At 42.0% G+C, this 23,043-nt stretch overlaps 2 protein-coding genes across 4 annotated transcripts; one reads left to right on the plus strand and one right to left on the minus strand.

Moving 5' to 3' along the window:
• On the minus strand, positions 1 to 2,879 carry LOC100192832 (uncharacterized). 3 transcript variants are annotated; one of them, XR_004849913.1, is made up of 7 exons: positions 2,710 to 2,879; positions 2,525 to 2,596; positions 2,326 to 2,436; positions 2,105 to 2,215; positions 1,000 to 1,905; positions 477 to 559; positions 1 to 397 (listed from the first exon to the last, which is right to left on the minus strand). XR_004849913.1 is itself a non-coding variant. In NM_001329580.1 (7 exons), exons 1-7 carry the CDS (start codon positions 2,779 to 2,781, stop codon positions 249 to 251), a joined length of 738 nt encoding a protein of 245 aa, NP_001316509.1. In that variant the 5' UTR covers positions 2,782 to 2,878; the 3' UTR covers positions 41 to 248. The 3 variants fall into 3 exon arrangements, 2 of the variants coding, with proteins under 2 accessions (NP_001316509.1, NP_001131495.1); NM_001329580.1 differs by having other exon boundaries at positions 41 to 397; positions 1,766 to 1,905; positions 2,710 to 2,878; NM_001138023.1 differs by having other exon boundaries at positions 44 to 397; positions 477 to 1,905; positions 2,710 to 2,864.
• A 15,728-nt stretch (positions 2,880 to 18,607) lies between these two features.
• On the plus strand, positions 18,608 to 19,695 carry LOC100281174 (fasciclin-like arabinogalactan protein 7). Its single transcript, NM_001154093.2, has one exon. The coding sequence runs from the start codon at positions 18,670 to 18,672 to the stop codon at positions 19,489 to 19,491; it is 822 nt and encodes a 273-aa protein (NP_001147565.1). The 5' UTR covers positions 18,608 to 18,669; the 3' UTR covers positions 19,492 to 19,695.
• Positions 19,696 to 23,043: the final 3,348 nt, after the last annotated feature.

The following is a 23,043-nucleotide window of genomic DNA, read 5'->3' on the forward strand; positions in this document are numbered from 1 at the left end:
TGACACAGAAGAATATGCAACCATAAAGTGTAGAATTCTAAGTCTCCCAAACTTTAAAGTCGCATTTGCCATGGAACATATCGAAGTCATCAGAAGCAAAACCCAACAAGACGAGCGCATCCTGATTCCTGAACATACTAGAACCCATCCTCCTACAGAATCCAACAAGACAGTGTATCCTGAAGAACATACTAAACCCTATCCTCCTAAACAATAACAGCTGCCGGTATCCTTTTACCGGGCCTTCCTCACTCCTCGTCTTCGTCATTTAGATCGGTCCAGTCATCTATGTTTGTGGCATTCGGAGCGGCGGTCTCTGATGAACGCAGCTCTTCGATCTCAATAAGGAGGAAGGGATCACAGATAACCTTCCCTCTTTCTAGGACCCTAGGACAGCCTGATTCATGAAGAAAGAACGAAGTGAGCGCCTCATGGAAAAGGGAGCACCGAGGAGTGGCCAAGGAGCAAGGATATACCTGCAATAGGGCACTGCGGTGGTTTTTTGGTCCTTATATATTGCATTACAGGGTCCTTTTCATAGATATGCTTGCAATCCACACTGCACAGGGAATTATCATCAGTTCAGTTCAGTCAAGGCAATGAATTATATCTACATGTATATGAACAGATAACATTTTAAATGCCTACGTACTGCCCTCATTTCAAATTATAGTTCTATAAATTTGATTCAATTTTTTAAAAAAATATGGCATTTCATATATTTCAAAATGCATTATCAAGACATATTACATAAATGGCAGACCCAGTGCCGGAGGCTCCCATGTGAGTGAGGTCTAAAGAAGGCATAAGCCGAGGAAAGCCTTTCCCCCGTAAATGTGTAGAGGTTGCTTTGAGCTCGCGACCTAGTGACACGATGAAACAGCTCTAGCTGCAGATGCTAGTGCTTTTTTTTTAAAAAAAACTTTGTCAAAGTTAGATATGCTTGATTTAGGACAGAGAAAGTGAGCTATAATTTGAAATAGAGGAAGTAGTAACTACCAATCCCCATTCGGTAGCATAAATGTTATTCCATCTGCATAAGGCATATTTATTTTCATTATGGCAAGCCTTCGACAAAAAAAAAAGAACATTATTAATGCATAACTTTTGTGAAACAAAATTGATCCTATTATATTCATATTTTTTTTACGATTTTGTGTCACATGAATGGGATTAATTGTTTTCAGTCAAATCCTTATACTAAAGAAACAAAGTATATCATGAAGTAATACCAATTGGGGATTTATCAGCCAAAATGGCACAGGGTTGTATCAAATTACACCATGGTGACAGAAAGGAAATTACTATTTTTGGGCTGCCTCAAAGTAGTCAGGTTGCCAGAAAGGGTTGTACGAGTAGCACCAGATATCTGGCGTAAAAAAATGTTACACTATTGACAATGGCAAACTAATAGCTCCAGGAGGTAGACGGAGCTGAGAACAAATCATTCTACTGACATAAATACCACATCGAATGAGTCCAGCAAAATCCAGATCTCAGTAAGTCGCCAAGAAGATACAGGAGCAAGTATAAAAACAAAATTCGAAGTGCTGCTGAAACATGTTGCTTGTGCGCACAAATTCGCTCCATCTTTACCAGTTGAAAATAATATCGCGGATGATCATTCTCTTTTAGCATGGTGGCACTTAAAACATTCTGTCAATTTTACCAGGTTCAACAGTGTTCCGCGCAACCTTCACTTATTGAGATAGAAAACCCCATTATGTATATTCAAAGAGAGTATAGAACGGAATTGTACGCATACCAGCGAACTGGATTCATCAATTCAATCACAGGCTTTCCAGTTAATGGGCATGTGACATTTAAGATGCTCATCTGAGTGCTAGTCATGACAATGTCCTCCTGTTCCTCACCAGGCATAGGCTGACCAGCATGGTGAACATTCTGCAGAAAAAAAAATAAGACACCAAAACATAAGACCTTTTGCGAAATTACACAAAACAAATCATTTATGTTTCCAAATTCATAATCTAGCTATTGTAATCGTATGTGAGTAACTAGGTAATGCCCGGAGCACAGGTACAATGCATAATCCTCAATGGTCATCACATGACCATGAGCATGCTACTCTGTAAACACATACCCAGACAGACTCCCTGAACTGCCGAAAGAGTGGGTGGTTCTGTTGTGATGCCGATGACGCTTCCCTAATCTTGCTAGCCTCCACCCCGATCAATGTTTTGAAATCCGTTGGCTTTGAGTGGAGACCGAACCAAAACAACAAGGCCAACAAGATTTAGTCATAATCACTCCAATCCAAACGCCCTAAATTGCTTCGATCCCCACGGCGAGCAGCACCCGCACCTGATCAGATGACTGATACACTCCAGGTACTGCCTTAATTGCCTGGGCCATGGCCGCGCAGTCCTCGTACGAAGCCACCAACTCCAGAACCGTCTCCTCAAGCTTCTTCACCTGGAATGAAAAATGCCCATACCGTTGGGGTGTTAGTAGGGGTTTAGGGGTGAGGTCGGATAGGGATTATACAGTCGCGTTCGCTTGCCTTATCGGACTTTCCGTCCCTCTCGAAGTCTACGGCGAGGGACTTCATGGTGCCGATAGCCTTCCGCATGTCCTGCGGGTAAACGACGGAGAGTGTTAGGGTTCTGCGGGCACGACCGAACAGGTGAAGTTGGTGCTCGGCGGCAGAGGAGGAGGGAAGAGAGGTGGGTGGCGGAGGGATTTTACCGCGACTAGGGCTTGCGCGTCCGACGACTCCACCTCGGCGGTGTTGAAGAGCTTCGTGGCCATCGACGACATCTCCGGCAATCTTCCGAAGTCACGTCCAACGAGAGAGCGGGTAGCGGGGTAGGAAGAGTTTAGAGCGAGGAGAAGAGTGGGTCGCGTTGGGACGCATAGGCGTCGTTTGGGCTGTGCCCTAACTTAAAAATTATACTAGTCAGTTACCCGCGCGTTGCGACGGATTACAACAATACCCACGTAAACTATCTATCAAAAAAAATTCAAGATCTTTTATTGATTGTCTCTGCTCTCTCTATAATATATTTTTTGATTTGGCTAACTGATGTTATTGTTTACTCCATGCAAATATGTCTTGCTACAACACGGCCAATGAAGTGAGCGATTAGAAGAGAGTTCACAACGATTGACTAAATGAACAGAGATTATAAAATGACATAATTCCATCATACAGAGACCAAATAAGAGAAAGTTTGTGAGATCAAGTTTATAAAATAAGTCCCATGAAGCCAAACTTATAAAAAAGATAGACCAAAATATGGAGTGATTGCTAAAGTCAGACATCAATAAAAAATGGAAGCGCTCCATATAAATTACGCTACTTCGTAGCAATTACTAACGTTTAAAACCAATAAATAACCTTTCATTTTGCTGTTAGTGTAACAAATCATTGCTGCTCCATCCAATTCAGCAATCTCAAACACCATGTACTCCATTGCGCCGATGTGATCTCAGAAACGACCCAATGCTTTCAAGAGCAAAGAACGTTGTGCCGTGCTTGGGCTGTAGCCTCGGCCCGTAGTGCTGGCCCGGCCTGACACGATTATTTTTTTTATTTTACAAAAAAAACGTATATACCTATATACAATTTATATTCAATATTAAAAACATCTTACCATGATGTTCTACTGGTTAGACAGTTTCACCCAGTGTCTCCCGCCCTTCTTCCATCAGGGCATGGGTTTGAATCCCACCTCATGCACCGTTTTTTAACATTTTACGCTGATTTAATTAAATGGATCGACGGACTAACAGGCTGACCCGATACAGTTAGCAGGCCGGCATGACGTGTCTGTGCCATAGTTGTGGCCCGTGTCGAGCGTCGTTACGCTGATTTAATAAAATAGATCGACGGGCTAACGGGCTGATCCGACATAGTTAGCAGGACGGCATGACGTGCCTGTGCCATAGTTGTGGCCCATGTCGGACGTCGTTACGCTGATTTAATTAAATAGATCGACGGGCTAACGGGCTGACCCGACACAGTTAGGAGACCAGCATGACGTGCATGTGCCATAGTTGTGGCCCGCGTGCATCTAGCTCGTGTCGGACGTCGTTTGACATCTATATTAATTTGAAATAGCTGTGAGAGGTTATTTGTAAAAAAAATGACGCATGACGACCGTTGAAACTGGTGCTTTAAGTATAGTATAGATTTAGTGATGAAAACGAACTAAAACGATCGAAAAAACTTCTATCGTATTTTTCTTACAATATTTCTTCTCGAAAACGAGAGTGGGAGTGCTATAGCCGAAAATGGAAATGTTTGTCGGATATAATGTTACGAAAACATATTAAAATGAACGATATGCAATAAAAAAGGCGGTAACCAGAAACTTTGTCCGAAATATACAATATTGTACAATCACTTAGCAAACTACAATATTAAAAATTTAGGACACTATAAATCACAACTTTACAGATTAGCATAAAAACATATTTTTTTAAAGATCAGCAGCTTGCGTAAAGGCAACACTTTTTTTAACGTTTTTTAATCATAAATTCTAAACTTGTGAATACATAAGACAAGAAAGAGTACCCTACATGGTTGTAAGATGCTAATATGATAAAACATCAAAGATTAAGCATGCATGTTATAGAGAACAGTGCTAATACAATATTTTTTATATATTATTTTTGTGTTACCTACTACAGGATTATGATAAACGAGAATATCCCGGTAAAAATGAGATTAATACAGATGAAAGTTTCCATTCTTGCAACATACCATCTCGTTTTCGTCTCGTTCCTGTTCTTTTCTCGCAAATACAAAAAAGACACGGTAAAAATGGAGTACGATACCAGACGAAACCTGATTTTTTTCTATACGTTTTCATCCCTAATTGTACGCATTGTATGCTTTTGTCCACTTAACCTTTAGGCCTTGTTCGTGTTCAATCCCAATCCATATGGATTGAAGGGGATTGAGTCGATTTCAATCCCTAGTAAATCAAAATCCCTTCCAATCCATATTAATCATCTCTAATCCATATAAAACGAAAATAACCAAATAAGTCCTTAATCTACTCCTAACCAAACAAGTGCAAAGATTTCTCTTCGTTCATTTGGATTTCTCTCTTCATCTTAAACTAGGTGGATGCCCGTGCGTTGCAACGGGAAGATAAAATACCACGATAACTCATGTACAAATGTGTTATAATATTATAGAAAAAGGTTTCGTAATTTATTTGTGATCTTACCCATACATTAATATACAAAAACACTAATTATTATTCTATATTTTTGTTAGTATCACTAAAAGTAGATGTTTACATACCTTAAAAGATATAGGTGTATATTCGTCTTTTGCTATGGAATCAATATGATAAGATACATTGATATGCAAAAATACTAATTATTATTCTATACTTTTGTTAGCATCACTAAAAGTAGATATTTTCATATCTTAAAAGATATAGTAAGGTACGTGCCAGAGTAAGTCACTTTTTAAGGAGTATACTCTGACATTGAACTTAGAAAACTTGCTAGCAGCAATCCATCGCCTACGTCTCTCTAGAAGAGGTAGCCAGCTCCCCTTCCTTCAAATACATGGAATGCTTGGTGTGATTTGAGTACACGGAATGACAATTTCTACAATTAGAAGCCGCTAACTGCATACAAGCAAAACAAAAGGAATAATTCCATTTCACATTGAATAAGAGATTAGAAGTTGGAGCACAACTCGTTTGTCAGTATCTCAATACATAATTCACCCGCCTCAAGTTCTTTAGCAACAGTTGTTGTCACACCAACAGTCGATGATTTCCCTGATGTGCAAACAAATATTGGAATAACGGCAACAATATATCTGGCAATTGGATTGAAAATCACATTTTAAATTTTTCTTTATGATTTATGAAGGAAAGAATTCAGTTATATAAGTTCCATTTTAGTAAAAAAAAATGAAACCAACTTTAACATAAAATTCTCATCATTTCAAGACAGATAATTCATATTATCATTTAATCAAATACGTTCAATCAGTTAAGAACAATAGTACATTCATGAGAATAGAGACAAGTTGGCAAGTAATTGACATTCCTATTTAGCACAAATGCATGATTATCATTACTTGTCAAAGGTACTATCTTGCAAAGCAAAAGCACTAAGATCAAATTTATGAAAAGTTCATCACAACCTAACAAGACATGATTTAAAGAAAATGACATACAAAGCTTACTTTAGAAACTTAGACTTTGCGCAGCTTGGGTTGCCAACAATGCAAACATTGATGTCAGCTCTAAGATTGGTCCCTTCATGTGCTATCTTATGAACACCACCCCAAAACATAAGAAGCACTGGCCACTTAATTTCTTGATGACCCAAAGCGGTGGGACATATGCTATCAGTTCCTAACAACCTCATCTTCCTCTTGTTCCTACAAAAGAGATGGTTTTGAGCATAAATATAACAACCAAGAGTTTAGACATGAAACAAAAAGTTTAGAATACATTCAACAGCCACAAGAAAATAGATAAGAGGTTGCAGATAAGGATAGTTCAATATGCACCAATAATAAATACCAAATCAACAATGAACATCCAACATTTCTCGTTTCTCATAGTGTTAAAACTTAATTTTAGTAGCATATCACATACCACATTCCCGTTTCTCAATCCCATCGACCCGGGAACTTGGTGTCCTGGTTATTAAGGTCCTCTCCTACCATCTGTGACCTAATAACATTTAAGGTAAAACATTTGCTTACTGTAGAGGCCTCGCCCCCTCTAGATCTTCAAAAGAAACATTTAAGGTAAAACATGTTATGTTAAGAACATGTTAGGATGCACTGATCAGATGGAATTCATGTGCTCAAAAGAGTTCATACATGCACTGAATTTGCTACAAAAGTGAGGCGATAAGAGAGATCCCTAACTCCAAGGGACTTTAATCCCTTTACACCTTGAACACCTCCATGTTTTCACTAAGGAGCTTCCCTGCGACACTTTGGTCGTTCACCAGGTGAAGTTAGTGTCATAATATCAGGAACTGCAACAACAGTTCTAGTAATTACAACCCCAGAAATGCTAAAACAAAACATTCAATCAAATAATGTTAATCAAAGAGAGGAATAAAGTAAAAAGTTCTTATATGTCCCCAGCTCTAGCCTTCTCATAATTACCACCATAAATTCAATGAAAAGAAGTCACCTTTTTCGTCTCTATCTTCACAAATATTGGAAGAATCCCATTATCAATGACCTGCCTATGGACAGACTGAAAAAGAAAGAACAGAGATCTCATCAATTCAACTGAACAGCAAGCACACCTACCATACCCCGTAGCGCCGTCAAAGGCGAAGACCTAGCTCTAGTCCATCGCAACGGCTATCGCGACCCCAGGAAGTGCCTCCTCGTGGCACTCCTGCTGGTGCTGGTCATCTATGGGCACTACCTAGACGCACACCTAGGCTGAAGTGCCATCGGCGGAAGCACGAGATCCACTCCCTGATCAAGACGATGGTGGTGGTGGTGGCGAACCACAACTTCGACCAGTGGCGAAGCCAGGCTAAAATTGAAGCCTATGAATTGAGATGACAACAGTCAAATATAGGAGTGGAAGAGAAGCAAATCAACTAAAATAAACTGCAACCTTTATAATTTTTCCAGCAAAAATATAATTTACAACCCAAGCATGCGCCAAGCGCATGCTAAATGATCTCAAAACACATTCACATGCGGAATTATCTGAATTTATAATTTACAACCCAAGCAAGTAAATATCAAACCAAGAGGCAAGCTTTCCCCTAAGAAAGCACTGAATCACCAACTGAAATGAGAAAAAAGTTTATGTTCAAAACCATCTCTTTTGCAAGAACAAGAGGAAGATGAGGTTGTTAAGATGAGGAACACTCCTGATTTATTTAATAAGATAGTTGATAGCATATGTCCTACTATCTTTGGTCATCAAGAAATTAAGAGGGCAGTGCTCTTACGCTTAGCAACTATTATCTAACAGAAAGTAGTCAAGAAACAAACTAATTGTTCATATAAATAAAGGCAAATGCTCCCAAGAAGTAGTTGAATGAGAGATCCCTGATGAAATAATTGAAGTTAGTCATATATGACAGGCTTACTGGAATAACACTCTACTGTAGAAAACAAATTCCTGTTATAGATTTAAAAACTTGGGAATTCACCGCTTGACTAACAATGTTGAGAGCTTTGCAAGTTATGAAAATATATTTGTCAACTACCACTTAGATGGTTCTTCCCAAATTTCTATAGTTTACTCATATGAAGAATTATATGGTGATTTATGCAAAAAGAATCATGGCCATGTGAAGGGAACAGAAAGCAAACAATTAAATAGTGTCATGCGAATTAGAATTCCCAAAAGTGTTTCCCCATCACCCATCAAGTATGAGCTGAAGTTTCTTACCAGTGATACATACATGATTCATTCAAGTAATGATAGAGCATAACAAAAAAGTAATTACAAACCTCATATAGTCCACCTTTCACAGGAACCCCAACCAACTCTTGCTCAACCTTATAAAGATATGTAGAAACATCGCTTTCAACCAAGGATCCTCTCTCCACCAGTACGCAAGCAGCTCCCCCCCTCTACATACAGTAACCAATAACATGAACTTCGAGAAAGCTAGTAAAAATGGATAAATGTATAGACAATTATGCTTGAAGTGAAAATGGATAAATGTATAGACATTTTCTTCCATCCATTGTGCTTGAAGTGAAAAAAAGGAGAGGAGAGGAACTCTCTGGTCTCTTTATAATTCATAAGACAACCATCTCACTTGCTATTTGACCATCTCAAGCAGGTAAAATTTGTCTCATGGCTAGCAGTTAGCCAGTCACCTATACACAATGAAGTGGACAAGTATAATAATCAAATGAGTATAATCCTTTGTAATTGTGAGATGAGATGTTTGACGAAAAGAATTGTTTTGGAATGATACACTACAATTTTGAGGTATTTTTTGCTTTTTTCTAACACGTTAGAAGGAAAACAGTGTTCCCTAATTGCGCCCGTTTAGCAGCGTCCATTTCTTTTTCCATGAGTTCATCTACAACTGCTTCCCAGATGCGCAATCCTCTAAAGAAAAAGTTTGGTTCCATCCTATACATATGGTAGTACATCATCAGTTTGAGAAATTAAGATGGTCAGTTCAAACCATGATTTAAAAGATTCATCAGGTCTTCCCCGTCTACGTCAACAGCAAGTGATGCTCCAGCGCAGTACCTTATAACAATTGTATTCCAATTGTAGAAATCTGATGGCAGAAAACTACAAGATTAAACACTAATCAAACAGATATGGACTGCTATCGCCAATGCCTGCTGATTATGAAAATAAGAATGAACAAGTACTATATGTTTTTCCTCCAAAGTAAAAATGTATTGCTACAAATAATTCCATCTTTGGAAGACCAGGCATGTTCGGTCCAAACCGCAATCTGTGATATCTAGAGTGACATACTAAACAACAAGGCATGTGAAAAGGAACATTTCTAAATGCATACTACCATTCATCTCCAACAGAAATGTCCATATGGTATAGAAACATGGATTTATTTAGAACTAAAATATGAATAGGGAAAAGTGCAGACCTTGCAGAAGTTGGAGACAAGATGGGAGACAGAGCAGGGAGAGGGGCCTTCCAGATGTCTTTACCTTCAACACATTGATTGATGGCTACTGCGAGAGATTAAAGCTAGATAGTGCACTTCAGCTTGTTGAAAGGATGTGAATGTATGGCATTGCTCCTGATGTTATCACATACAACTCAAATTTGAATGGGCTCTGCAAAGCTGGCAAAGCCAAGAAAGTCAATGATACATTCGAAGAGATGATACTTGAACTTAGTGATTCGTAGGGGATCAAACCAGCTATTGGAATGAGCCTTGAATGTTCATGATGAGAGCAAGCTGAGACTGAGCAATAAGGCAACAAAACTGAGGAAGGGAGCAAGTAATGCTTGAGCTTGGGCTTCCTCATTTGCTTCTATTTCACTGGGTGAATTGTCATCTTTGAGACAAGCTTAGCCATCTTAGAGATGTTTGTTAGGGTAGCTGCTCACAAGGTGCAAAACCATTTAATCTTCGCTCCCCACTATTTCTGTGTGGTCAGGAAGGGGGGAAACCTTACAGGCATGTAAATTTTGAAGACATCATGTGCTGTTGTATATTAGGAATACCTTTGCATTTGCTGGTGCGACACCTAATCTTCCTGTCTATTAACAGAGTTATTTGGCCATGTATCATGAACATCATTGTAGGTTTTTTTAGGATTTCTCACTGCTGTTTGTGGCGCTGTATTTGTAGTTTACAAAACTTCTAGAAAGTAGAACTCTGAATGTTGACTAAAGCAGCTTGAACTAAATCGAACTGTAGGTTAGATTCTAATTTAAAAAGTATTTTCGTCTCTCTATAATTCCCAGTTTCCGCAAGCAAGAATATCACAACCATAGATCCAAGTTCTAGTTATAATTCCCTGTTACTCAGTCTCTGTTGGAGTTCAATGCAGTCTAAGAAACACGACACAAACATGACAGACAATATTCAGTTTTAGATTTTCAGATTTTCAGTTTCAGATTTTAGGTTTCAGTAGTTTCAGGGGCAGACATGACTAAATAACAGAACAAACAAGCTCCTATCTTGTCAGAGCTAATGTTCCAGCCAACACATCTATAAGTATTCTAAGAACATCATTATACCAAGATCAAGTGGGTTATTGGCTTCTGTAAGACTGTAGTGAACCTACTATTTACTCCCACTCAAGTCTCATAAAATGAAGAGAGAATTTTTAGAGAAAGAAACACTCCAAGATGGGTACCCAAAGTACAAGCCTAAATATAAAACTAAAGTTAAGCAAGAAATGGAAGGTATACTATTTTCACTTGTATACTAATCTATATATTTCTTTGTCAGAATTTAGAAATCAAAGCACAAACATGTTTTTTTAGCTTTTTGGCTCAGGCTCAACCTCACAGTAACTATTTGATACTTGTATACTAATTTGTTGTGTTTCTTTGAAAGAATTTATAAATTGAAGCACAAACATTTTTTTTACTTTTTGGCTCAGGCTCTCGCAATTAACAGATCATTCTGCATATAATACCAAACAAGCCTATGTGACTGTGTCATCATAGAGTAGGGGTTTAGGTAATGGAAGTTTTTGGGGTTTAACCAAAATATGATCAATGGAACAAACAATCTTGTAAAAGCACATAGATTGATAGTACAAGTTAACTTACCAAATCCACATAGAATCGACCTGAAAACTGCCTTTTTGAATCTAATTACCCACTTGCCACCATTCTTATTTGCAGGATCCTGGCCAATTGAAAACCATTAGAGAATGCAGACTCTAAATATGCATCAGGGAAACTGCCACCAAATAGGCTACATACATTTCACTGGTACAAAAGAATAAACACATTGCAAGCTGCATCACTAAACCAGTACCTGGTATATGAATACTGTGCCAATGAAACCTTGTCCAGAACCTACTTACTTAGGGAAATCTATATAAATTCAACTTTATCTAATTTGACGTTATCTTCTAATACCTTCATGACTGGCATGCAGTAACTAACCCTGTGCTACCTTGGGAAACAATCTAAGAGACTATGCATTTGTCCTAAGGTTACTTTACAGTTCACACACCCTGACAGATGCACTGTTTAGAGGCATCAACGTGAGAAACAACGTCGACCAGAATTTAATCTATAGACAGAATGACAACAACGGGAGGTTGGGAGAGGAAAATACAGTGAAGTCATTAAGGGTAAAAATGTTAACAATAATGAGAAATGCATCATTAAGATCCTCAAGCCCGTGAAGGAAAAAAGGCAGACCATGAATCCTATTTTCTGCAATTTGTCATTCTCCGGCTATGACAGGCTACTGTTTTCATTTTGCACCTATTTAAATTTCTTAATTTCAGTGATGATTTTCATCTCGATTTTAAGCCACAGCTCTCGTGCTGGTGCAGATCAAAATAGATATTAAAATTCTTTAGAATCATTATGGAGGCCCTAACATTGTGAAGTTGCTTGATATTGTTAGAGGTCAACATTCAAAAACACCCAGCTTGATCTTGGAGTATGGAGTATGCCAACAACACATAGTTCAAAGTGTTGTACCCAACACTAACAGATTATGACATTTGATACTACATCTACGAGTTACTCACGGTAAATTCTCATCTTTTTATTTCTGTGTAAGCAGCTAGAATATATTATCAAAAATTCGAGTCACAAAAGTGAGAAGGTCTAGTTGGTGATATAGATTACAGAGCATTAATTTACATTTTAAACACTTCAATAATGTGACCAGAAATGACATCATGAACCTCTGGCATATACCAGAATGAAATGGTTAAAAATAACAAACAGGAATGAGCCTACATAAGTTCTTCATTGCTATTTGATATTATATAAATTTCAGCATGTGGACACCATTGTATATGTCTGTATATGCATCTAACCTGGTAATAAATATATGTGTCGATCTTGCGAGATCGGACGAGGCGGAGCGGCTGAATTGTCTGGAGGTTGTAGACGTCGGTGGCGCTAGACGTGAAAATGGCTGTCGCTTCAAAAATGAGTCTAGGACAATCAGAATACCCCCCCCCCCCCCAAACTTCTGCACCTACAGATGTTATAACATTGCAATAATAAAAAATAAAGGTCCCTTGGTTCTTTTCATCAAACCAGACTTGACCATGCTGGAAACTAAGAAAATTATAAATTATACTAAATAAATTAATTCAAATTGGTACCTCAGTCTTGAATAGAAAATTGCATACAAGAAAGAAACCATCAAAATTGCATCATGCCTAAAACTTATCTCTAACCTCCAGAGTTCAGCCGAACAACCTAGAGAAATAAACACCAATATTGTAATTTACATTGGTCAGAAATGGGTTACAAATGGACACTAAACTGGCTCGACAATAATGTAGAATGAGTTGGATTATTATTGAGTGACATAACAAATATAACCAGGTTTTGTGTCACTCAGTAATCATGAGTCATTACATGCCTACGTCAGAGTTACTGAATTATAAAAAACAAGTGCAAAATAAGTTCAGATACTAAAGTCTGACATATGCATTCTTTTAACCACGGTAAATAGTAAAATATAACCGTTTTGTGTCACTCAGTAACCATGAGTCATTACATGCCTACGTCAGAGTTACTGAATTATCAAAAACAAGTGCAAAATAAGTTCAGATACTAAAGTCTGACATATGCATTCTTTTAACTACATTAAATAGTAACCAATATTAGGCAAAACTGTAGAGCATACAACAATGTCACTGGTTGATGTAACTATAAATTTGAGTCACAAAAGTGAGAAGGTCTAGTTAGTGATATAGATTACAGAGCATTAATTTACATTTTAAACACTTCAATAATGCGACCAGAAATGACATCATGAACCTCTGGCATATACCAGAATGAAATGGTTAAAAATAAGAAACAGGAATGAGCCTACAAAAGTTCTCCATAATTCTAACTGCAAGTTCACATGGCACTTTGAACATATAACCAAGTGAAGAACTCCCTAAAATGCTCAACGCGCACCAAGCAAAGAGCGGAGGCAGAAATGCAGCTCACCTTCTGGCACGAGGCATGTCGAAGGAGGATACAGAGAGGAGGCCCTTGTTCTCCTCAATGCACGTAATGAGGTAGGGGATGATCTGCTTCACCGGCTCGTATGGCAGGTAGTTGCTAACCTGGAACTCGGTGCTACAGAGGCACAATGATAGCCCATCAGGTTGCGGTCTCCCTAGCTCCTGAGCACACTGCACTGCGACCTGGTATAAAGAAAAATTGGGATAGTTGGCCACATTAAAAAACAATCTACAAAGATATTCCTGAATCTTGTGGCTCGCCTTAAGAACAAATGTGAACATATTTTGTTACAATCATAATGCATCCCCAATGTACTAATAACAGAATGATAAAGGGTTCATAATAAAAGAAAAGTTTATCATTTAGTGCTTTGTCCTTGTTAAATGCAAACCAATTAGAATTTGTAAAGAGCGAGCCACTGCAAATAACATCTCTATTAGTTAATTCTTGTTTCAAACGTTAAATGTGCTTACAAAAGGAAGAACAATAGTGAAATCAAGTAGAAAAATAATAAACCTTTCTTGCTCATCTCCAGGGCAAAGGGGCTCATCTCCAGGGCAAAGGGGGATATTACTAATAAAGAAGTATTCTGATTCTGGTGCTATGAGCTTACACAGAGGCCGTCTGGTTCTGAATTTCTTGCCATGCACAGAAGTACATCATCCACCTCAACTCTAGCGTCAAAGACAATCGCCACTCCAGCATCCACGACATCACCACCGTCAACCTCACCATAACGACATCGGTGGCAACCCCTCGGCCTTGTCGTCCCCTCTGCACAAGTGACATAAATAGTGCAACCCAAAAATTGGAGTTTTGGCATCAAATGTCATTCTTGCAAATATCCTGAATAGATTGGTCATATAAAGATTAAAACTAAAGATGAAGTCGAAACCCTATATTATGAATCTTTATAGGAACCTCAGTTTTAGTAGGCTACGTTTAAATGAATGGACATTTCAGAACAACCAAGAAGACATGTCGTTGCAAATAAGATCCTCAACAACTGATTTAAGTTCACGGATCATGGCAAATTGTCAATGAATTTCTAAACACGATCCTGTATATAACTTCTTAACAGGACAGCCTAAAGTGTGCGACTTTTTAGTTGCAGTGCGTAGTTTCTACAAACAAGTACAGTAATTCAGTCACGACACAAAGGAACATCTATTATGATTGGTTAAATATTCAAAGAGAATAAGGGGAAAAGGGGTAACATTAAGTACAAGGGAGAAGAATAAATTTAGATTTAACATGCCTTATTGACTGCTGACCTTTCTGCGAATTTAAGCACATTTAAATGGTCAGGCACACCTAAACTGAATACAGCTAGATGACCTAAACTGAATACAGCTAGATGCAAGTAAGATAGAATAAAAGAGTGTTGGTAATGTCTTGTAAGAGTATTATTACCATGTTATTTGAAATTATAAGAATCTTTTGCTATGAGTTGCTGAACTAATGATAAAATTCAACTGTATATATTTCTCATTCTATGTCATCAAGGCAGCTAGCAGAATATAAATGTTCCTTAGTGTACAAGGCTCAACATTCTGAATATCAATTACCAAACCTACTATATAACCTATCTTGTTGGCCACTAACCAGGCATTCTGAACACAAGGACTGATAAATGAAACATTGCACCACACTGTAGCATATTATAGAGTACAGTGCATGCTCCAAATACAACAAAATGGAATTAGACATTAGCAGAAATGGTGATGGTGTGCAACGCTTTCAGAGAAGAACGCATAAAATAGCAAGGAAATAGTCCACCACCTTGACGATTGATGTGATGTCACGGACGCCAAGGATGGCCGCCTCGCCGGCGGCAGCCCGCGGCATCGACCTTGCTAGGGCGCGCAGATGGAGGCGGTGGTCATCGAGTCTAGGTTGTGGTCCACGGACATGAGTCCAGGCGCCGCCGTGGCCCCACGCACGCTGCTGCGGTTGGTGTCGAACGACGCGCGCGACACCATCCACGTCCATCTCCGCTGATCTCGGACGGGGGCATGGTGGCGGCTCGAGCGGTGGGGCGCGGTCGTGGATGGAGCGGAGGGGGCACAGGGGGCGCCGATCTCGGACGAGGGCGTGTCAGCGTCTCGAGCGGGGGCGGCGAGTGCAGTCGTGGATGGATCGGAGCGAGGGGGCACAGGGGGCGCCGATCTCGGATGGGGGCATGGCGGCAGCTCGAGCAAGGAAGGGGCGGGCCGGCGAGTGGCCGAGAGCGAGCCGCGTCGAGACCATGGTGGCGGCCCAACGACCGTGTTCGGCGCGATCCGGTGAAGCCGAGCAGGTTGGGGACTGCGAGTGCGAGACGAGAGGGACGGATAGAGAGGGAGGGGGAGAGGGCGGCGGCGTCGGTTCCAGAGGAGAGGTTGCTCGTGGGCGGCTATCGTGGGAGGACGGGAGCGCAAACGGATGGATCGCGAGCGGCTACCGTGCCACGGACGGTCCGGATCAATTAACGGCAGAACGGCAGAACGGCAGAACGGCAGACTACTCTTACCTTCTTAATAAGTAGTATAGAAATTGCTATTACACTTTGACCGGTAAAAACGAGGATCAGTCAAGAATAAATATCCAATTACTTTCAGTCTTTCATAGGGTACCGACAAAATACAAAATAGAAACTACAAAAAATACTTTTAAGGCAAGGAAAGCATATGCATTGCTTTATTTTGCTCTGAAGTATTAATGCAAAACAATTTTCAGCCCATAAAGACTGAACAGTCTAGAAAGAAGATAATTTTGAACATAAAAATTTAAAAATCGTAATTCATGGAGGGCATACTTAACATATCAGTCGAAAGAAAATTAAAACAACATATTTTACAATTAAAATATTATAGATTATTGGACTTAACTCATTTATTTGGCAATAAATTTTAGAATAAATCTCATAGGCCCACTTACGGTAGGAGTAGAACCGACGAACTTTTAATCCCACTAGTTAGGTGCACATAAGTTGCAGGGTTTCTATTTATATTTAAGTGTAAATATAAGAATATATATATTTTTTGTTGGCTAGGTAGATATGGATATGGTTTTAAAGCTATCAACTAATGTTTGAATCCGTGTGTTTGTACCTAATTTTAGTTTTTTTATCATTTTAATATGCCGCATGAAACCGTGGAAAATGGTGAGAGATATGGAGTAAAAGAGAATGAAGTCAATTTAAACAACTTGTCTCTTGTTATTTCTAAAATAAAAGCATGAGAGAGATGAAGCTATAGCTCCACAACTGCTGATGCCTAGTTCCAGCAGCAGCTTTGAATCCAATCGAGGACAAGTATACTCCTAGAACTACATAGTCGAAGAGTGGCCGTTATTTTAAGGTTGTATGTATGCATATTGGCTTTTATTTTATCCTAGAGCTATGATTCATTATGCTGTAGCCTATAGTGGGCCATATGTTTGAGTGAAAAATGGAACATGTATATAGAATGTGTATATGTTTTTTTTTCAGTATTTTGTAGAGTGGAGTTTAAAATAACAGGTGTGACAGCCCCCCGTTTAAAACATAGGAAACTTGCGCGCTCCCCGCGAGATGGCGACAAAGCGCCGAGGGGTTTGGTGCTGCTGCTGGCTGCCGTTGCCTCGGAGGCTCAGAGCACGCACGGGCACGGCGTAGCGCATGGTAGAGGTGATAGCGGAGGGCCGCGAGGTGAGGGCGACGGCGTGTCTGTCAGCGTGTGGTTGCCTGCCGTTCTTGCAATCTGCCATCGCCAAGCCCAAGCAGCTGCAGGCCTGCATCTGTCGTTGAGACGTCGGCCGCCTGGCCTCAGCTCAGCTCAGAAGCAAATAATCTTGTGCAGGGCTGCAGCCGTGCCGCCAAGGCATCCTTGCGAGCTGGGGAAAGAAAAAGAACTCAAGTGGCGACGGGTGCTCTGCTCACCTGTCGGCCGACGTTATGTTATTTTATTCTCGCACGCGCCGTCCAGGGTCTCTCAGGCGCTATTACATGAGATGAGATCAGCAGGAGCGAATGAATCGAAGAGAGTGTTCGCGTGCCGCTGAAGACGAGGAGAGACTGCTGGTGCCTTGCCGATCGGCGGTCGATTTCCCCGGTCGCTGCCGTGTCGCCGTCGCCGCCGATATCTTCCACCGCTCTGCGGATCCTAATGCATAGGACTGTCGGTGGGATCCGTCTCCGCCCAGTTGCATCAATGCATGCACGATGACCATGTTCGTCTCTCTCTCTCTCTCTTCTCCCCTGTTTAGCTAAGGCGTGATCAGGAGACAAATCGGCGTAAGAGCTTGTCGCGTTGTTCATAGGCGGCTGCATAATTCAGCACATATACAGATCACATTGCATTGCAGCAGGTAGAACATCGCTCTCTGGCAAGCTGGCGAGCCTGACTCGCCGCCAAATACGGCAGCCTGTAAGCACTACTACGTACTTGTACATGTGCGCATACGATACGAGTACAGTGCAAACATACGTGTCTGCAAGCTTCCAAACTCCGCTGTCATCCACAGCAAGCCCCTCAGGTTTCACTTCAGACGATAAATAGATAGAGGGGTCTTTATTTCCATGTGTTCCTGCTAGCTGCTGCAGTGCTGCTACAGCTACATGGATCTGATATTTGTTATTCCTTTTTTTAAAATTAAACTGCTACTAAAGATGCCTAATTTTCTAGTGATATGCTCACAAGATTTTTCTGTTCAAACGCAAGCATGGATCGTCGACGGAAGCTAGTAGGGGTATGATGGCGTGTTAGCGTGTATCCGAGATTCCGGGTACTTGTAAGTAGAAGAAGCTCATTGGTGGGCGTGGTTCGTGGATCAGATCGCGCCGGGCGCATGTAATAGAAGAAAGATAAGAGGACACCTGCCTTGCCACGGTCGCAAAAGGCCTACAAGGGCCAGGCCCGTCCAGCTCAAACGTGCCGGAGCGCCAACACGCACGCACACTCTGGACGCGCGCTGGCTGACTGGGCGTCGGCGTCGCCACCAACCGCCGCTATAATAAACACACGCACGGCAGGCAGGCAGGCAGGCTCCATCAGTACAGATCCACCGCCACCACCACCACCAAGCACTCCAGTCCCGCAGCAGCATGGCCGGCAGCGCGTCCCGCCTCGCCATCCTCTTGGTGCTCCTGGCGGCGTCACCGCTGCTTGGCGCGACGCAGAAGGCCGCGCCAGGGCCGGCGTCGTCGTCGGGCTCGGGCGCGGGCGCGGCGGACGCGGCGCCGCCGACGGACGTGAACAAGGCGCTGAAGGACGAGCAGTTCAGCGAGTTCCGGCAGCTGCTGCACGACACGCGCGTGGACACGCAGATCAACGCGCAGCTGACGGACAGCTACAACGGGCTGACCATCATGGCGCCCACCAACGCCGCCTTCGACAAGATGAAGGCGGGCGTGCTGAACGGGCTGTCGCCGCAGGAGCAGATCCAGATGGTGCTCTACTGCGTGCTGCCCCGGTTCTACAGCCTGTCCATGCTCGGCACCCTCAGCGGCAAGGTCAACACGCAGGGGTCCGGCCACGACGGGCCCTACAGGTACGACATCAAGCGGTCGGGGAACAACGTCAACGTGTCCACGGGGGTGAACTGGATGCTGCTGGGCAGCCCCGTCAGCAAGGACTTCCCGCTCGCCATCTACCCCGTCGACAAGGTGCCGCTCCCCTACGAGCTGTTCGGGCCCAAGCCGCCCACGCCGGCGCCCGCGCCGGCACCCGCGCCCGGGCCGGCCAAGGCCAAGACCAAGAAGAAGAAGAAGTCCGCCGCCATCGCCGAGCCGCCCACGGCCGACGACGACGACACCGGCTCCACCTCCGACGACCAGAAGGCTGCCGCCGCGCCGCCACGCGCCAGCAGGGCGGCCGCCGCGCTCTCCGTGCTCGGCGCCGCTGTTCTCGTCGGCGGCCTCTTCTGATGGGAAGAGGATCGGATCGGAGGAGGATAGAATGAATGCACCGTCATTCAGACCAAGATCACACGGCGTGTGTGCGTTTGGCCATCGGCTTTATTCTTTCTTCTCTCTTCTCTTGGGGGATTTTCTCTCTCTCTCTCTCTCTCGGTGATTTGTATTTGTAACTTAATGTGATATACATTAGCAGTGGTTGTTCTTCTTTCATTTGATCTTGGCCTCCGTGATCTCATCTGCTTCTGTTTGGACGAAGCGTAGCTGGTTGCTGTCGCTTGTGTTTTAAGCATTTTCTTTGCAGTGGAAAGGAAACAGGGAAGCGCAGACAGTGTCCAAGGCATGGCATCAGATCACAGACATGCATGTGTGGTAGCAGTCCGTCGGGCTTGCGGTTGCTGTGTCCTGTCCTGTGCATGGCTTCACTCGTTCCCTCCTTAGAGATCAGCTGATCAGGGCAGGGTGACCATCACGAGAGGCGCATTATATCAATGGTGGGCGCGCCGTTGGGTTTAAAGCATTTTTAGCCAGGGTACGCACCGACAGCCGAGCCCAGGGAGAGGTGGCATCGTGATCCTGATCCCTTTTGCGCTGCCTCACCACGGTCACGTGGAGCCTACCTACTCTGGATCTGGTCTGGTGGCCTCCCGTTGCTCTCGCGGGTGGCTTCAAACCGGCCGGTGACGAGCATAGTAGGGGCATGTGATCCTCCTTACTCATGGAGCAGATTATATATTCCTCGAGCATTTGAGCGTCCTATTCAATTTGTGCAATCGAGGTCATGTCCCTTATTCGCTCTGCATTTCCTTAGAGGTGACTCTACTTGTACACCACTTTTAGGTCCTGTTTGGGAACAAAGTTTTTATAAACCACGGTTTTTAAAATACTACAGTATAATTTAGTCATAATAATACCATAGTTTAAAATACTACAGTTTTAAAATACCACAGTATTAGATACATAGAGGTGTTTGGAAGCAAAGTATTTTTTTGCACGCGGTAGAGATGCGCGCGCTGCGTTTTACAGAGAAAACTGAGGTATAGAGTATAGACCTAAGTTTAGAATACTTCAAAAGAACTGCAGTATTTGTAATACTCTAGTTTTGAAAACAGAGATTTTAACTGGCTTGTCAAACACCTTTTTGGTATATAATACTACAGTTTTTAAAAATATTGCAGTATTCTTCCGAAAATTTGAAAAAAAACTCACTCCCAAACACCCCCTTACTTGTTGTGGTGCAGTGCACTAGTATATGTTTCGAGCAACCACAACCTTTTAACAGGCTTCTTGTGCGCACGCACGGCTCCCATCCGAACCAAACCCAACTGAGATCAAACCAGTTTTCGGCCTACTGCTATTACAAATTTCGTTTCTATTTTTCTTGGCCCATTTCCTTAATGGATCACGGTCATAAGGCCCACTAACTAAAATGCTGGTAGCAAGTGCGAAGTACACTTTGAAAATGCAAGACGGATTTTTAAGGCCTCTTTGGAACCGCCCCTCCCTATATATTGAAGATCTGGTTTACATTTTTTTTTTCAGCTGAACAAATACAGCTCCATAGACTCTACTCGAAAGAGGCCACGGCCGGAAGCAACATAAAAACTGTTGCTGAAACTTTAGATTTTAGTGAAATGGAGTTTGTGCAACAATCCATACTGACACTTGTTTCAGCAGTACTTAATCAGAAAACATGCATATCAGTACTTTTTGATCGGTTGTTGCAGTACAACTACCTCATGCTTTTCCGGATTTCCAGCTGGTTGGTTGACCCCGTGCAGCAATGTCAGCAAATCAGACTATATAATTTTTAATGTTGCTGGGAGAATGTGCAGAAGCAGGGATCCCGTTTTTTTGGTTTTGTTTCTTCATTTTCATTGCAAAGAGAAGACGAGCAAACAGAAGAGATGAGAGACGTGTGACGTGAGTGGCGTGACCGGGTCATCATCCACCGATCCACGGCACACGCAAACGTAAAAATCGTGCCGCCGCCGACCTGACGAGACAGGTTTGGCGGACGCGCTCCGAATCCGGCACGCGTACGGCCGGTGCCTCGGTCTCGACTCTCGCCGCCGCGCGTGTGGCGGACGAGCGCGCACGCGGTCGAGCGCGTCGTCGCTGCGCCGTGCCGTGCCGTGCCGCATTTGCGCGGTCGCGCCCGCAGCGGATCGATCAGACGTTTTTCTCGCTTGCAGACAGCCACCGCGTCACCCAACACATACCAAAGCATGACGCGATCACGAGCGGCCATTGCAAGGACGTGACTCGGACTCACTCTGACGTCCTACTCGTTGGCAGCTCCCCGTCGAAGCGTCGACAGCATCCTAGGCTCCTAGCCACTATAGTCGTCACGGCCGCGTAAGTGAGTATGAGTCTGTTTGAGACAGCTCAGCTCAATGATTTCAATTCTTCGTCAGAGTGATTTTAAGTAATCATCTAGTAGAATTAAATCTAATTGGCGTAAAACATTCGATAAATAGCCGAGAATGATTTTTAAGGGGTTGGAGAGTAAGGAACAGGAGCACGTCGGGAGCACTGTAAGTACAAAACAGATAATATTCGCTTCCACCACAGAGCATGTTAGCTTTTTGTTGTCTGTTACTTGAGAGTGATTTTCGCTGTAAACGGAGCTACAATATATTTCGTCTGTTGGTGGGTGTTGAAAACCAAAATTATCTATCTTATAAAGTATACTCCTACTTTGTTCCAGTGTAATACCTAGAACGAACTTTATTTTCTGATTATGCGTGCAAAGGGGCTACGAGCCTATACTTCGATGATACTTTTAAAAAAGGCAGATATCTCACATAAGTCCGTAAAAAGTTTATTAGGACTAGTTTATAAATCCATAACTTTCTATAATTGAAGGATATTATTAAGGGGAAGTAAACATTTCCCCCCTAAACCCCAACGGATTTAAGTTTCAAACTAGTCCTAATGTAGAGGCTCTTTATGAACATGTAGACTAATCCATTACCGTGTACTGCCTGTCCAAAGTCAAAATTTGTTTTAGGTAATTCATTTTGATTTATAGAATACTGGATACATGTGTTTTATTTATATGTCTAGATCTCATTATATGTATTTAAGTGTACGTATAAAAACCAATAGGTAAAATGAATACTATGTTGGAACAGGATGATGTAATATAAATAAACATCATTTACCATTTAGTACAATACCACCAGCAGTATTAGTTAGTGTAATGGAAATCGCTATCTTCATCGCACGTACGACTCGTGTCTCCGTCATCACGTCCATCTGATAGGTGGTTGAGACATCCAGTGCTCCTCCCCCCGGATGGTGACGTGGTGACTGTGCGCCGTCCATGCACGTAGCCCTACACTTGCATGTCTAGGTGACGTGACTCGTGTGGTAATGGAGTTTTTAGTTTCCAAATACTAATATTTAGTCACTCTATTTCCTTATGTTTTAGTTTGTAAATTGATAAATATGAAAATTAAAATATAGTTTAGCTTTATTAATTTAGAGATTAAAATTAAATAAAATAGAATGGCTAAAAATTAGTGTCTAGAAACGGACACACACCTCCTAAATGTGTGT

The sequence above is a fragment of the Zea mays genome, chromosome 6 (assembly GCF_902167145.1).
Source record: "Zea mays cultivar B73 chromosome 6, Zm-B73-REFERENCE-NAM-5.0, whole genome shotgun sequence".
Classification (NCBI taxonomy): domain Eukaryota; kingdom Viridiplantae; phylum Streptophyta; class Magnoliopsida; order Poales; family Poaceae; genus Zea; species Zea mays.